This window comes from Macaca fascicularis, chromosome 20, assembly GCF_037993035.2.
Source record: "Macaca fascicularis isolate 582-1 chromosome 20, T2T-MFA8v1.1".
NCBI classification, from domain to species: domain Eukaryota; kingdom Metazoa; phylum Chordata; class Mammalia; order Primates; family Cercopithecidae; genus Macaca; species Macaca fascicularis.
Window position 1 is genome coordinate 5,198,276 of NC_088394.1, and position 13,566 is coordinate 5,211,841.

The 13,566-nt window shown below is 54.2% G+C and overlaps 1 protein-coding gene across 4 annotated transcripts in view; it reads right to left on the minus strand.

The window, feature by feature from the left end:
• The window catches only part of CORO7 (coronin 7), a 65,508-nt gene that overhangs the window by 43,730 nt on the left and 8,212 nt on the right, over positions 1-13,566 (minus strand). For all 4 annotated transcript variants that reach the window (XR_012429682.1, XM_065536904.1, XM_005591114.4 and 1 more), the window contains 3 exons: positions 11,755-11,825; positions 11,083-11,266; positions 8,765-8,841 (listed from right to left, as the gene is read on the minus strand). Coding sequence is in view for 2 of the 4 variants with exons in the window: in XM_065536904.1 (XP_065392976.1) it covers positions 8,765-8,841; positions 11,083-11,266; positions 11,755-11,825 (332 nt within the window). In the remaining 2 variants the exon portion in view is untranslated. The remainder of the gene's footprint in view (positions 1-8,764; positions 8,842-11,082; positions 11,267-11,754; positions 11,826-13,566) is intronic.

Genomic DNA, 13,566 nt, shown 5'->3' on the forward strand with positions numbered 1-13,566 from the left:
ACAGCAAGACTCTCTCACTCACACACACACACACACACACACACACACACACACACACACACACACAAAGGCCAGGCCCAGGGGCTCACGCCTGTAATCCCAGCACTTTGGGAGGCCAAGGTGGGCAGATCACCAGGTCAGGAGATCAAGATCATCCTGGCTAACACGGTGAAACCCCGTCTCTACTAAAAATACAAAAAATTAGCTGGGCGTGGTGGCGGGCGCCTGTAGTCCCAGCTACGGGAGGCTGAGGCAGGAGAATGGCGTGAAGCTGGGAGGCGGAACTTGCAGTGAACCGAGATCACACCACTGCACTCCAGATTGGGCGACAGAGCAAGACTCCCGTCTCAAAAAAAAAAAAGAAAAAAGAAAAGAAATATATATTAAGTAAAATTTGCAGACCAGAGAGTCTTTGTTCAAAGAATCACCAGTGCTTAAAGTGTGAAAACTTGTGGTTGTGTATCACTTTCACACCATCGTAAAGTAAAAAAATTGTAAGTCAGGGACAATCTGTACTTAGTTGTAAATCTAGTGAAATATATACAAGATTTATATGAGGACAATTGCAAAACTTTGAGGAAAAAACCAAAGAAGATCTAAATAAATAGGTAGTACATGTTCATAGATATAGAATCTCAATACCGTCAAAAAGTCAGTTATTCTCAACTTTATCTATAAATTCAACAGAGTCCCAATCAAAATTCCAGTAAATTATTTTGTGGACAAACTGATTTTGAAGTTTCTATGAAGAAACAAAAGACACAGAATAGCCAACCAGGTGCAGTGGCTCCCGCCTGTAATTCCAGCACTTTAGTAGCAGCCCAAGGCTGGTGGATCATTTGAGGTTAAGAGTTGGATGATCAGCCTGGCTAACACGGTGAAACGTCATCTCTACTAAGAATACAAAAAAATTAGCCGGGCGTGGTGGCACACGCCTGTAATCCCAGCTACTCGGGAGGCTGAGTCAGGAGAATCACTTGAACCCGGGAGACGGAGGTTGCAATGAGCTTGCAGTGAACCAAGATCGTGCCACTGCACTTCAGCCTGGGAAACAGACTGAGGCTCCGTCCAAAAAAACCCCAAAAATGCTACCGTAGGCCAGGCACAGTGGGTCCTGCCTGTAATCCCAACACTTTGGGAAGCCAAAGTGGAAGAATTACTTGAGCCCAGGAATTCGAGATCAGCCTGAGCAATATGGCAAAGTCCATAAATGGACATTTCTCTCTTTTTGTATTTTTTTTTTTTTTTGAGATGAAGTTTCACTCATCACCCAGGCTGGAGTGCAGTGGTGTGATCTCGGCTCACTGCAACCTGTGCCTCTTGGGTTCAAGTGATTCTCTTGCCTCAGCCACCCGAGTAGCTGGGAACACAGGTGCCCGCCACCACGCCCGGCTAATTTTTTGTATTTTTAGTAGAGTCAGGGTTTTGCCATGTTGGACAGGTTGGTCTCGAACTCCTGACCTTAGGTGATCTGTCTGCCTTGGCCTCCCAAAGTGCTGGGATTATGCGTGTGAGTCACTGTGCTTGGCCTTTTGTTTGTTTGTTTTTGAGACAGAGTCTCACTCTGTTGCCCAGGCTGGAGTGCAGTGGCGTGATCTTGGCTCACTGTAAGCTCTGCCACCCAGGTTCCCGCCATTCTCCTGCCTCAGCCTCCGGAGTAGCTGGGACTACAGGCGCCCGCCACCACACTCGGCTAATTTTTTGTATTTTTAGTAGAGATGGGGTTTCACCGTGTTAGCCAGGATGGTCTCAATTTCCTGACCTCGTGATCCTCCCACCTCGGCCTCCCAAAGTGCTGGAATTACAGGCATGAGCCACCGCACCTGGCCTTTTGTTTGTTTGTTTTTGAGACAGAGTCTCGCTCTGTTGCCCAGGCTCAAGTGCAGTGGTGCAATCACAGCTCACTGCAAATCAACCTCCTGCACTTAAGCGATCCTCCCACCTCTGCTTCCCAAGTAGCTGGGACCACAGGCACAAGCTACCAGGCCCTGCTAATGTTTTAATTTTTCTTTTGTAGAGATGAGGTCTCATTACGTTGAGCAGGCTGGTTTTGAACTCCTGGCCTCAAGTAATCCTTCTGCCTCAGCCTCCCAAAGGGATGGCATTACAGGTGTGAGCCACCAGGCCTGGTTTAAATATACGTTTTTAAAATATATATATAGAAACGGCCAAAAAGCATATGAAAAAGTGTTCAATATCACTAACCATTAGAGAAATACAAACCCAAACCACAATAAGATATCCCCTGACACCCATTAGGATGCCTATTACATTTTTAAAAATAGCAAGTGTCAGGCTGGGCACGGTGGCTCATGCCTGTAATCCTAGCACTTTGTGAAGCCAAGGTGGGGAGAATCACTTGTGGTCAGGAGTTCGAGACGAGCCTGGCCAACATGGTGAAACCCTCTCTCGACTGAAAATACAAAAATTAGCTGGGCGTGGTGGTGTGCACCTGTAATACCAGCTACTCAGGAGGCTGAAGCAGGAGAAGCACTTGAACCCAGGAGGTGGAGGTTGCAGTGAACTGAGATCGTGCCACTGCACTCCAGCCCGGGCGACAGAAAGAGACTCTATCTTGAAAAAAAAAAAAAAATAGCAAGGCTGGGTGCAGTGGCTCACACCTGTAATCCTGACACTTTGGGAAGCCAAGGTGGGTGGATCACAAGGTCAGGAATTCAAGACCAGTGTGGCCAACATAGTGAAACTCCGTCTCTACTAAAAATACAAAAATTAGCCAGGTTTGGTGGTGTGTGCCTGTATTCCCAGCTACTGGGGAGGCTGAGACAGGAGAATCGCACGAACCCAGCAGGCAGAGATTGCAGTGAACCGAGATGGCACCATTGCACTCCAGCCCAGGTGACAGTGCAAGACTCTGTCTCAAAGAAAAAAAGAAAGCAAGTGTTGGTGGGTATGTGAAGTTAGAACCCTTGCACACTGTTGGTGGGATTGTAAAATGGTGCAATTGCTATGGAAAACAGTATGGCAATTCCTCAAAAAATTAAAAGTAGACCTATCATGTGTTCCAGCAGCCCCACTTCTGGGTACCTATCCAAAAGAACGGAACGCAGGCCACAAAGAGGTATTTGCACACCTGTGTTCATAGGAGCACTACTCGCAATAGCCAAGAAGTGGAAACAACCCAAGATCTACTGATTGATAAATGGATCAACAAAATGTAGTCTGCGCGTCCTACACAGCCTTCAGAGGCAAGGAAGTCCTACTGCACACGGCAACAACCAGTAACCCCTGACGACGCAGCATTTCACGATGCTCAGAGAAATCAGTCAGCCCCAAAAGAACAAACAGTATATGACTCCGCTCATGTGAGGCATCTAAAGTAGTCAAATTATACATACACAAAGTGGAACGGCAGTTCCTAGGGGCTGGGAGGTAGGGCAAAGGGGAACTGCTGTTTAATGGGTATAGAGTTTCAGTTCTGCAAGATGAGAAAGTGATCAAATCTGTTTCACAACAGTGTAAATATACTTAACGCTACTGAACTGTACACTTAAAAATGGTTAAGATGGTGATTTTTGGCACTTTGGGAGGTCAAGGCAGATCATTTAAGCCCGGGAGTTTGAGACGAGCCTGGGCAACATAATGAGATCCCTGTCCCTACAAAAAATTAAAAATAAAAAAAGTAGCCGGGTGTGGTGGCACGTGCCTGTAGTCCTAACTACACGGGAGGCTGAGGCACGAGAATCACTTGAACCCGGGAGGCGGAGATTGCAGTGAGCTAAGATCACGCCACTGCGCTCCAGCACTGTAATAATGATGATGATAATAAGAATAATAATAGTTTGCCATTGGTTCCTCAATTGAAACAACGTACCACACTCACACAGGATGTTCGTCACAGACACTAGGGGAGGAGGTAAGGAATATGGAAAACCCTTGTACTACTTGCTCGCTTTTTTTGTAAACTTAAAACTGTTCTAGAAAATAGTCTATCAATTAAAACAACCCAAAAAGAAATGCAGGAGAAAACCAAGTGAATTCCCACTCCACAGGCAGCCCCTCCCTGGGGGATGAGTAGCCTCCCCGCTATTACCAAGCTCGAGGCTAAGTGCTGGACTCTGGGGCCTGGAGGTTGTCATGGGAAACTGCGGAGAAGAACTTAGACCTGGTCGTGGAAGGACAAACAGAGCTTGTGCTGGGAAGGGAAAGGCATTCGAGGAAGGTAAAATAGCATGAGCAAAGAGGTGGAGAAAGCAGCTTGCTGGTGTGTGGTGTTGGGGGAGGAGAGGCCACGTGAGGAGGCAGATGGTGGGAACCAAAGGGGCCGTGGGCACATGCATGGCTGGCAGAGGTGGGGACCTGTCTGGAGAAGGCCTCAAAAGCCAGGTCTCCCTGGTCTGCCTCGGCAGGGCCCCGGTTTTATGCCGCTCCTGGCAAAGCCCTGCCAGCTGCAGTTTACCAAGGACCTGCTACATGCCAGGCGGGCACCAGGTACAGTCCAGGGGCTGGCTCTTAACACTCCACTACTCCACAGCCTCGGGTTCAGAGGGATGGCGAGAGACAGAGAGAGGAGGATGAGAGACAGAGGACAGAGACCAAAGAGAGAACAGCGAGGGACAGTGAGGGATGAGAGAGGACAGAGAGGGATAGAAACAGAGGACAATGACAGAGCAGGCCAGACAAAGCAACTAGAGATCAAGGACAGAAAGAGGGGACAACAGGAGACAGGCAGGACACAAGGGACAGCAAGTGACAGAGGCTCTAAGGAGATGAAGGGCAGGACTTGACATCCAGCAGCCAGTGCTACTCCTGCCCCACGGAGCTGCAGAGACCTACAGCCTGCATCCCGATGCCAACACCACCACTGACCAGCTATGACGTGGGCAAGCCCCCGAGCCCCCTATGGTTTATTTTTATTTTTTTGTTTGAGCTTTTAGTTTGTTTGTTTGTTTTGAGATGGAGTCTTGCTCTGTCGCCCAGGCTGGAGCACAATGGCGTGATCTCGGCTCACTGCAACCTCTGCCTCCGAGGTTCAAGCGATTCTCCTGCCATAGCTTCCCGAGTAGCTGGGATTACAGGTGCATGCCACCATGCCTGGCTAATTTTTGTATTTTTAGTAGAGGCGGGGTTTCACTATGTTGGCCAGGTTGGTCTCGAACTCCTGACCTCAGGTGATCCGCCTGCCTTGGCCTCCCAAAGTGCTGGGATTACAGGCGTGAGCCACTGCGCCCAGCCAGTTTGGTGTGTGTGTGTGTGTGTGTGTTTTTTTTTTTTTTTTTTTTTAAAGAGACAGGGTCTTGCTTCGTTGCCCAGGCTGGAATTAAGTGGTTCAATCCGAGCTCACTTCAGCCTCGAACTCCTGGGCTCAAGCAATCCTCCTGCCTCAGCCTGGGACCACAGGCGTGTGCCACCAATGCCTGGCTAATTTTTGCATTTTTTTTGTAGACATGGAATTTTACCATGTTGCCCGGGCTGGTCTTGAACTCCTGGGCTCAAAAGATCCTCCCACCTCGTCCTCCCAAAGTGCTGGGATTACAGGCATGAGCTAGCGCCCGGCCACCCGCCCAGCTCTGTGAACTGTGAGGATGCGGACAGCGCCACCCCTGGGCAGGCTGGGTGCTGGGGCTAAGGGCGGAACTCACAGCACACACTCCACGAGGGCAGCTGGGCCACCGGGTGCAGGAGCTTAACGTGGGGTCCAAACCAGAGTTCAGAGTGAGCATTGAGGCTGCTCTGGCGCACTGGAGAGGAACTGGGCTGCAGAGGCCACATCCTCCCCCGCTCACCAGGGCTCAACTGTGCCGGGAATAAGGAGAGCAGCCGGCCGAAATGGGCCATCCGTGAGGAGCGCGCGCCCCCTAGCGGCCTCCTGCCCCTTCTCTCCATCCGGCCCCGTCACCGCAGTGGGAGGAGCTGAGAGGGAATAGGAGGGGGCTTTGGTGGTCCCGGGAGGCAGACCTGCTCACACAGCGGCAGGACAGGAGTGGGAATCAGGGGCACGGAGGCTTCCCCGCCAGGAAGGAGATGGGGCAGGGGTGGGGGCACACTGTGGTGGGAAGTCCCATGATCCCTCCACCCCTATCCCCATCAGGCAGCCCGTGGCATGAGCAGCTCCAGTGCGGAAACCCAGAGCCAGGTGCCGCACCCAGCCCAAAGAAGGGCTCAGGCTCGCTCCTGCTGCCGGGTGGGTCCATCCAGCAGCTCCAGCCACAGCTCAGGACAAGCCCTCGCTCTGTGCACACTCATGGGCATCACCGGCTGCCCTACTACAGTCAGGCCGCCCCCCACTCCCGGCTCCATACTGCCAGGGTTTCCAGTGTAGAATACCCCACTAGGACTCCGATATACCCGCTTTACAGCAAAAGGAGGCGGCAGCAGACCCAGGGCTGAGGTACCCATTGGCCCTAGACTGTGCTGACGGGTGCGGCTTGGAGGCAATGCTGCATCCCCACAGGTGGAATTCCTAGGTCCAGGAACCAGGGAAAGGAGCGGGAGTTGGTCCACTAAGCATCACTCCCACGACCCACTTGGGACATGTGTGCTTCTCGTCCCTGCAACTTTAAGCTCTGGGTTTAGTGGGGGAAACACGTCCACTGGGGAAGCAGCAGGAGCTCCTCCATACTGTGGACTCCTCTGACTCTTCCTGCAAGACGCCAGCAAGCAAGCAGAAGAGAGGCCAAGCCAGTGGCCCACGGGGTTGCTCACTGTCCTTCCCTGCACAGCTGTGACGGTAAATGGGGCTCGGACTCCCAGGAGGAGGACCTGGACCACCACACCAGTGACAGAGGGGCAGACAGTTTCTCAAAGAAAGGAGATGTCACAGTCCCAAGGCAGCCATCCCTGAGTCCTGCTGAGACTGCCCGGGCCATCCCCTCTGCCCGTCCCCTCTTTCACAGCCAGGGCTCATCCCTCAAGGACTGGCCTTGAGCTCACTCTGCCTGGGAAGCCGTCCCCAGCAGGGTTAGGCCAGAGCACGCATATCAGGTCTCCCCAGAGCTCAGGTCTCCCCAGAGCTCAGAACCTTATTGGTCCCCAGAGCTCAGTCCAGTGTCTGGGACTCTCTGCTCAACAACCACCACAAAGGAAAAGCTGATCAAGACAGGGAGAGGGGCTTCTACAAAAGCGGAGTACAGAAAAGAAAGTTAGACTAGGGTCCTTCCAAGTATGCAGAGCCCTGGGGCAGGATGCTCAGGTCTGGTTGGCCTCCTTGCCTTGCTAGCTCCTGTTGGGCTCCATCCCCAGGCCTCTCGGCCATTCTTCATGTGTCTTCAGGCTTGGCACACCTCCAGAAGGGCCCTGACGGGTGCCCTCATTCCCAGCAACCCCGACAGGTCTTCAGAGACCCTTGGCGGTACCCACGGCTGCCTCCCTGGGGAAGCTCTTTGGCCCTGGTCTCAGGGCCCAGCCCGGTCCTGGCTTTCCTCCTCCCACCTCCTCCCCTGCAGGCTCTCCTCATCCCTTCCTAGGGGTAGCACTATGTGGTCAGCATATCAAACAAACAGGACCTTTTCACCTGCAGCCAGATTCTGCTCACAGCCCGTCCGGCCAGACTCCACTGACACCTCCAGGTACCACCGGCAGCTCAACGAGGCTACTGCCACCCTGGAGCAGCTCTGCCCAGAACATTCACACCAGGTGCCCCTCTAGCGCCCCCTCCCTGCCACAGCACGTCCCCTTCCCAGTGACAGGCCTCTCCTACTGCCTCAGGACCACCATGCCTCCCACCCAACCCTTCTCCAACATTGGCTTCCTCCTCCCAGAGGTCTCCGCCACCCCCGGCAGAGAACAGCTCTCACCTCCCTGCAGGCTGTCCCACATCCCCCTGTAGACGCTGCCCCTCCTGCCACGCACCGTCCACGCGGTTCCTAATGCAAATCTGCTCTCCTCACTATACCACCTGCCCTACTCTGGCCTTTAACACTTCATTGCCACTGGGCGCAGTGGCTCACGCCTATAATCCAAGCACTATGGGAGGCCAAGGCGGGCAGATCACGAGGTCAGGAGATCGAGACCACGGTGAAACCCTGTCTCTACTAAAAATACAAAAAATTAGCCGGGCGAGGTGGTGGGCGCCTGTAGTCCCAGCTACTCGGGAGGCTGAGGCAGGAGAATGGCGTGAACCCGGGAGGCAGAGCTTACAGTGAGCCGAGATCACGCCACTGCACTCCAGCCTGGGCGACAGAGTGAGACTCTGTCTCAAAAAAAAACAAAAAAACAAAAAAACACTTCATTGCCTTCCCATTACCGCTACGGCAACAGGTACAACCCTTACTCACCACCCAGCACCCGCCTGCCCCGCACCCGCCTGTCCTAGTCCCAGATCCCTGCCTGAGGCCATGTATCCCTGGCCTGTCCAACCAGCTCAAAGCACCATGTCCCTCTTGCAGAGCCCGGGTCACGGATCCTCTTGCCTGTACTGTCCTTGACGGAAGTCACCTCCCTAGCAACTGGGGCCTGGCCCAGCACCTGTGGCCAAACGCTGCCTAACAAGAGTCTCACGGAAAGGCTGGCGGTTAGGACAGACCAGATGGGGTCAGAGGAGGCTGGCTGAGGGTGGGGATGTCAGGGCGCAAACCAGGGACCAGCATGGGCTCTCATCTGACAGGGGTCCAGGCAAGGTAGGGACTTCCAGATGTAGGTGAGCGGGGGTGTGAGGGGCAGCTAGGGGGCAGGGCACACAGGTAACCATCCTGACCTCAGTGCTCCGCTGCCCCCTAAACAACAAGCCTGGAAGGCCCAGCCCAGGGGGTCCCAGCCCAGGAGACCAGCACAGAGCCCCACAGGGGCTCCCCGCCTGCCTGCTTACCTTGCACGCCGTGCCCACCAGGGCTCCGTCCCAGCTCCAGATGGCGCTCTGCACCAGGTCCCCATGGGCCACCAGCTCTGCAGAGAAGCAGTCACAGTTAGGCTCCGGGCAGCGAGGGCACCAGGGAAGTGGGTGGGGGCGGGCCTTGCTGGGGCAAACTCTCAGAGCAAAGGCAGCAGCTACGAGGATCCTTTTCAGCCAAGGGGGTAAGGGCAGCAGCTCCTCCCAGACAGGCTTCCCCTGCACCACAGGCTGCTTCCTTTACCCCACCTTTGTGTAGCTGTACATCACTCAACTACCTTCCAAGGCTCCCTGCTCCTGGCCTGGCTCTCTCATCCCTCCCAGGCTCACTTCCAACATAGCTCCCACCCCATAGGATCACTCCCACCCTAAGCCTCTACACCTGCCATCTATACTCTCTCCCGCTAGTGTGAGGTATTAAAATACATCTCTACATCCTCTGCAACTCCTGTTCCAGGTTAAATTGTGCTCCCCTAAAAAGATGGTGAAGTCCTAACCCCCACTACTTTTCGGAGACTTGCTCTGTCACCCAGGCTGGAGTGCAGTGGTGCGATCTCAGCTCACTGCAATCTCTGCCTCCTGGATTCCAGCAATTCTCCTGCCTCAGCCTCCCAGGTAGCTGGGAATATAGGCACCTGCCACCATGCCCGGCTAATTTTTGTATTTTTAGTAGAGACGAAATTTCACCATGTTGGCCAGGCTGGTCTCAAACTCCTAATGTCAAGTGATCCGCCCACCTCAGCTTCCCAAAGTGCTGGGATCACAAGCATGAGCCACCGCGCCCGGCCTATTATTATTTTTTGAGACAGCATCTTGCTCCGTCATCCAGGCTGGAATGCAGTGGTGTTATCATAGCTCACCGAAGCTTTCACCTCCTGGGGTTCAAGTAATCCTCCCACCTCAGTCTCCCGAGTACCTGGGACACAGGTCATGCCACCACGCCTGGCTAATTTTTTAATTTTTTGTAGAGATTGTATCTCACTATGTTGCTCAGGCTGATTCTCAAAATCTTGGGCTCAAGCAATCCTCCCGTTTTGGCCTCCCAAAGTGCTGGGATTACAGGTGTGAGCCATGGCGCCTGTCCAAGAAGGTTTTTTTGTTTTTTGTTTTTTTCTTTTTTTTTTTGAGACGGAGTCTTGCTCTTGTCACCCAGGGTGGAGTGCAAAGGCACAATCTAGGCTCACTGCAACCTCCGCCTCCTGGGTTCAAGCAATTCTCCTGCCTCAGCCTCCCGAGTAGCTGGGATTACAGGCACCTGTCACCATGCCCGGCGGCTAAGTTTTTGTCTTTTTAGTAGAGACGAGGTTTCACTATGTTGGCCAGGCTGGTCTCGAACTCCTGACCTTGTGATCCGCCCGCCTCGGCCTCCCAAAGTGCTGGGATTACAGGCGTGAACCACCACGCCCAGCCAAAGTTATTTTTTATTTTTATTTTTTTGAGACTGCGTCTCACTGTGTCACCCAGGCTGGAATGCAGTGCTGCAATCTCGGCTCACTGCAACCTCTGCCTCCTGGGTTGGAGCAATGCTCTTGCCTCAGCCTTCTGAGTAGCTGGGATTACAGGTGTGCGCCACCATGCCCAGCTAATTCTTGTATTTTTAGTAGAGATGGGGTTTTGCCATGTTGACCAGGCTGGTCTTGAACTCCTGACCTCAGGTGATCCACCCACCTCGGCCTCCCAGAGTGTTGGGATTACAGGCATGAGCCACTGCGCCCAGCCGTTATTTTTTTAAATGGAGAAAAACAACAGGAAAATAAAAAATAAAAAAAAAAAAACAGCTAAGAGGATGAAACTGATGGCTACGGAGAGCAAAGAGAGATGGAGTGTTTATTACAGCCTCATAGAATCTTAAAACTTGGCCTGGCACGGTGGCTCAAGCCTGTAATCCCAGCACTTTGGGAGGCCGAGACGGGCAGATCACGAGGTCAGGAGATAGAGACCATCCTGGCTAACACGGTGAAACCCCGTCTCTACTAAAAAATACAAAAAACTAGCCGGGTGAGGTGCCGGGCACCTGTAGTCCCAGCTACTCGGGAGGCTGAGGCAGGAGAATGGCGTAAACCCGGGAGGCGGAGCTTGTAGTGAGCTGAGATCCGGCCACTGCACTCCAGCCTGGGCGACACAGTGAGACTCTGTCTCAAGAAAAAAAAAAAAAGAATCTTAAAACTTTTACACTATGTAAGTGTAAAACTTTGGTATCTGTTTTTACATTTATGTTACCAAACATGCCAACAAAGAAACGGAGTGCTGTCCAGAGTTGGACTGCCCTGGGAAGGGCAGGCCAGGGTGGCCTGTACCTGTCAGAGGCTGCTGCTTGGCTGCATCCCAGACCTTCACAGTGGTGCCTGCTGCGCTCACCAGAACGCCGTCAGAGGTGGGGTGGAACTGCAGCACCTCCACTGGGAGGTCCTCGGGGCCCAGCACCACCCCGGGTGCTGAGGGCAGGGCCTGGCCGGGCCCTGACAGTCGCCAGAGTTTCACCTGCAGGAAAGACCAAGTCCGTGAGCACAGGGTTGAGGGCCTCACTGCCTTGAGCCAGCTGCTGTGACCCCAGTGAGGTCCCGTGTTGGAACCAGGCTGCTCCAGGAGACCACACCACTGGCCTGTTGATGGGGGGGTGCCCACCTGCCTCAGCTTGCTTGGGCCAGGGGCTGCATACCCCACATCTGAGAAAGGAGGGAGGGAATCTCAGCTCCAGGACCACGGGGCATGGTCCGAGAGTCCGGGAAGTGGCTCTGCTGTTTCTGGCAGCCTCCCTGCCTGCTGTCCTTGGGCTCCAGGTCAGGTCACAGCCACGGCTCCAAGCAAGCCCTGTGGGGCCAGGAATTCAGACCAGCCCTGCAGCCCTGGGGGAGTGTGGCAGGGCTGGACTGGAAGGCAGCAGAGCCCTGTGGGGTTCGGGGTGGGGCTCAGAAGCCCTGGACTACGGGCTGGGACATAGAGCAGCTCTTCCAACTGGCTCCACTCACCGTCCTGTCAGCCGAGCCTGTGGCCAGGAGGAAGTCATCAAAGGGCGAGAAGTCCAAGTCGGTGACCAGGTCTGTGGGAGAGGAATGGCTGAACCCACCGGAATGTCCTGTTTCCAACTCAGTATGAAGCGAAGCCCAGGGCTTCCGAAGTGACACTTTGTGCGCACACAGAAACAGGCTGCAAGTCGACAAGGCCCCTCTGGACACCATGGGGGCAAACGCCACAGGCCCCTCCTGTGACATATGTCCCTGAGGGCCCTACTGAGCCAGGGTGGCCAAGGGCTCTGGCATCAGGAGGTTGGCATGAAATGGGCAGGAAGCCCCTTGAGTCACCAGGCACATGCAGGAATGCAGCCGCCCAGCCCGACCCCACCTAGGGCAGCACAGTCCGCTGCTCCTTCAGTGGTGGAACGTCCCCAGGAGTCACCTAATAAATTGCTTTTTGGTTAAGCAAGCTGGAGTTGGCTCTAGTTCTTTGCAACCAAAGAACCTGCATGGTGGCCGGGCATGGTGGCTCATGCCTGTAATACCAACACTTTGGGAAGCTAACGCAGGCGGATCACTTGGGCTCAAGAGTTTGAGACCAGCCTGGGCAACATGGTGAAACCCCGTCTCTACAAAAAATATAAAAACCAGTTGGGGCCGGGCGCGGTGGCTCAAGCCTGTAATCCCAGCACTTTGGGAGGCCGAGGCGGGTGGATCACGAGGTCAGGAGATCGAGACTATCCTGGCTAACATGGTGAAACCCCGTCTCTACTAAAAATACAAAAAACTAGCCGGGCGTGGTGGCAGGCGCCTGTAGTCTCAGCTACTTGGGAGGCTGAGGCGGGAGAATGGCGTGAACCCGGGAGGCAGAGCTTGCAGTGAGCCGAGATCACGCCACTGCACTCCAGCCTGGGAGACACAGCGAGACTCCATCTCAAAAAAAAAAAAAAAAAAAACCAGTTGGGTGTGGTGGTGGGCGCCTATAGTCACAGCTACTCAGGAGGCTGAGGCAGGAGAATTGCTTCAATTCAGGAGGCAGAAGTTGGAGTGAGCAGAGATCACACCACTACATTCCAGCCTGGCGACAGAGCAAGACCTTGTCTCAAAAATTAAATAAATAAGAACTTGAACGGCTCAGCTCCGGAGGTGGGGAGGGGTAGGTGCGGTGCACAAAGTGAGCCAGACACCAGAGGGAAAAGCGGTGGGTGGTTGCGGAGGTAGAGACTAGGCATGGAGGGTGGCTGGGGTTCGGGGTGTGAACAGGACGAGAGGCACCACCAGAGCGGGGAGCACAGCGACCACCCGCTGCTATCTGCCTCCCAACAGGGCTGAGCAGGACTGTCTTCCTCCTGGCCGCCGGAGACAGGGAAAAGACGGGACACGCCTTGGGATAGCCTTGGCCTGGAATCCCAGCTGGCAGGACCACAACAGTCCTGGGCCTAAAGCCACAGAACCTCTGCTGCCCTCAGTCTGGGGTGTGCTTGCTGGGCCCTGCAGGGCAAAGTAAGTCCCTGGGCAGGCGTAGCAGCTGGCACAGGGGGGCTGGCATCTCAGGCATGAGATGTGATAATGTAATCAAGTACTCTGAGTGCTCAGCGTGTGCCGGCACCACAGGTGCCCAAGGGCCGACATGGAGGGACCTCACTGAATCCCCATAAGGATGCAGCAGGTGGTGCTGCGGCAGCATCCCCCACTGGAGAATGAGGACACCAAAACCCAGAGAGGGTGGGTAACTGCTCCAAGTCACACAGCTGAGAGACAGGGCTGGTTTTAGAACCTGCGCTGCTCAGCATGACAGCTGCTGCCTCTCCCCACTGGAGCGGGCCC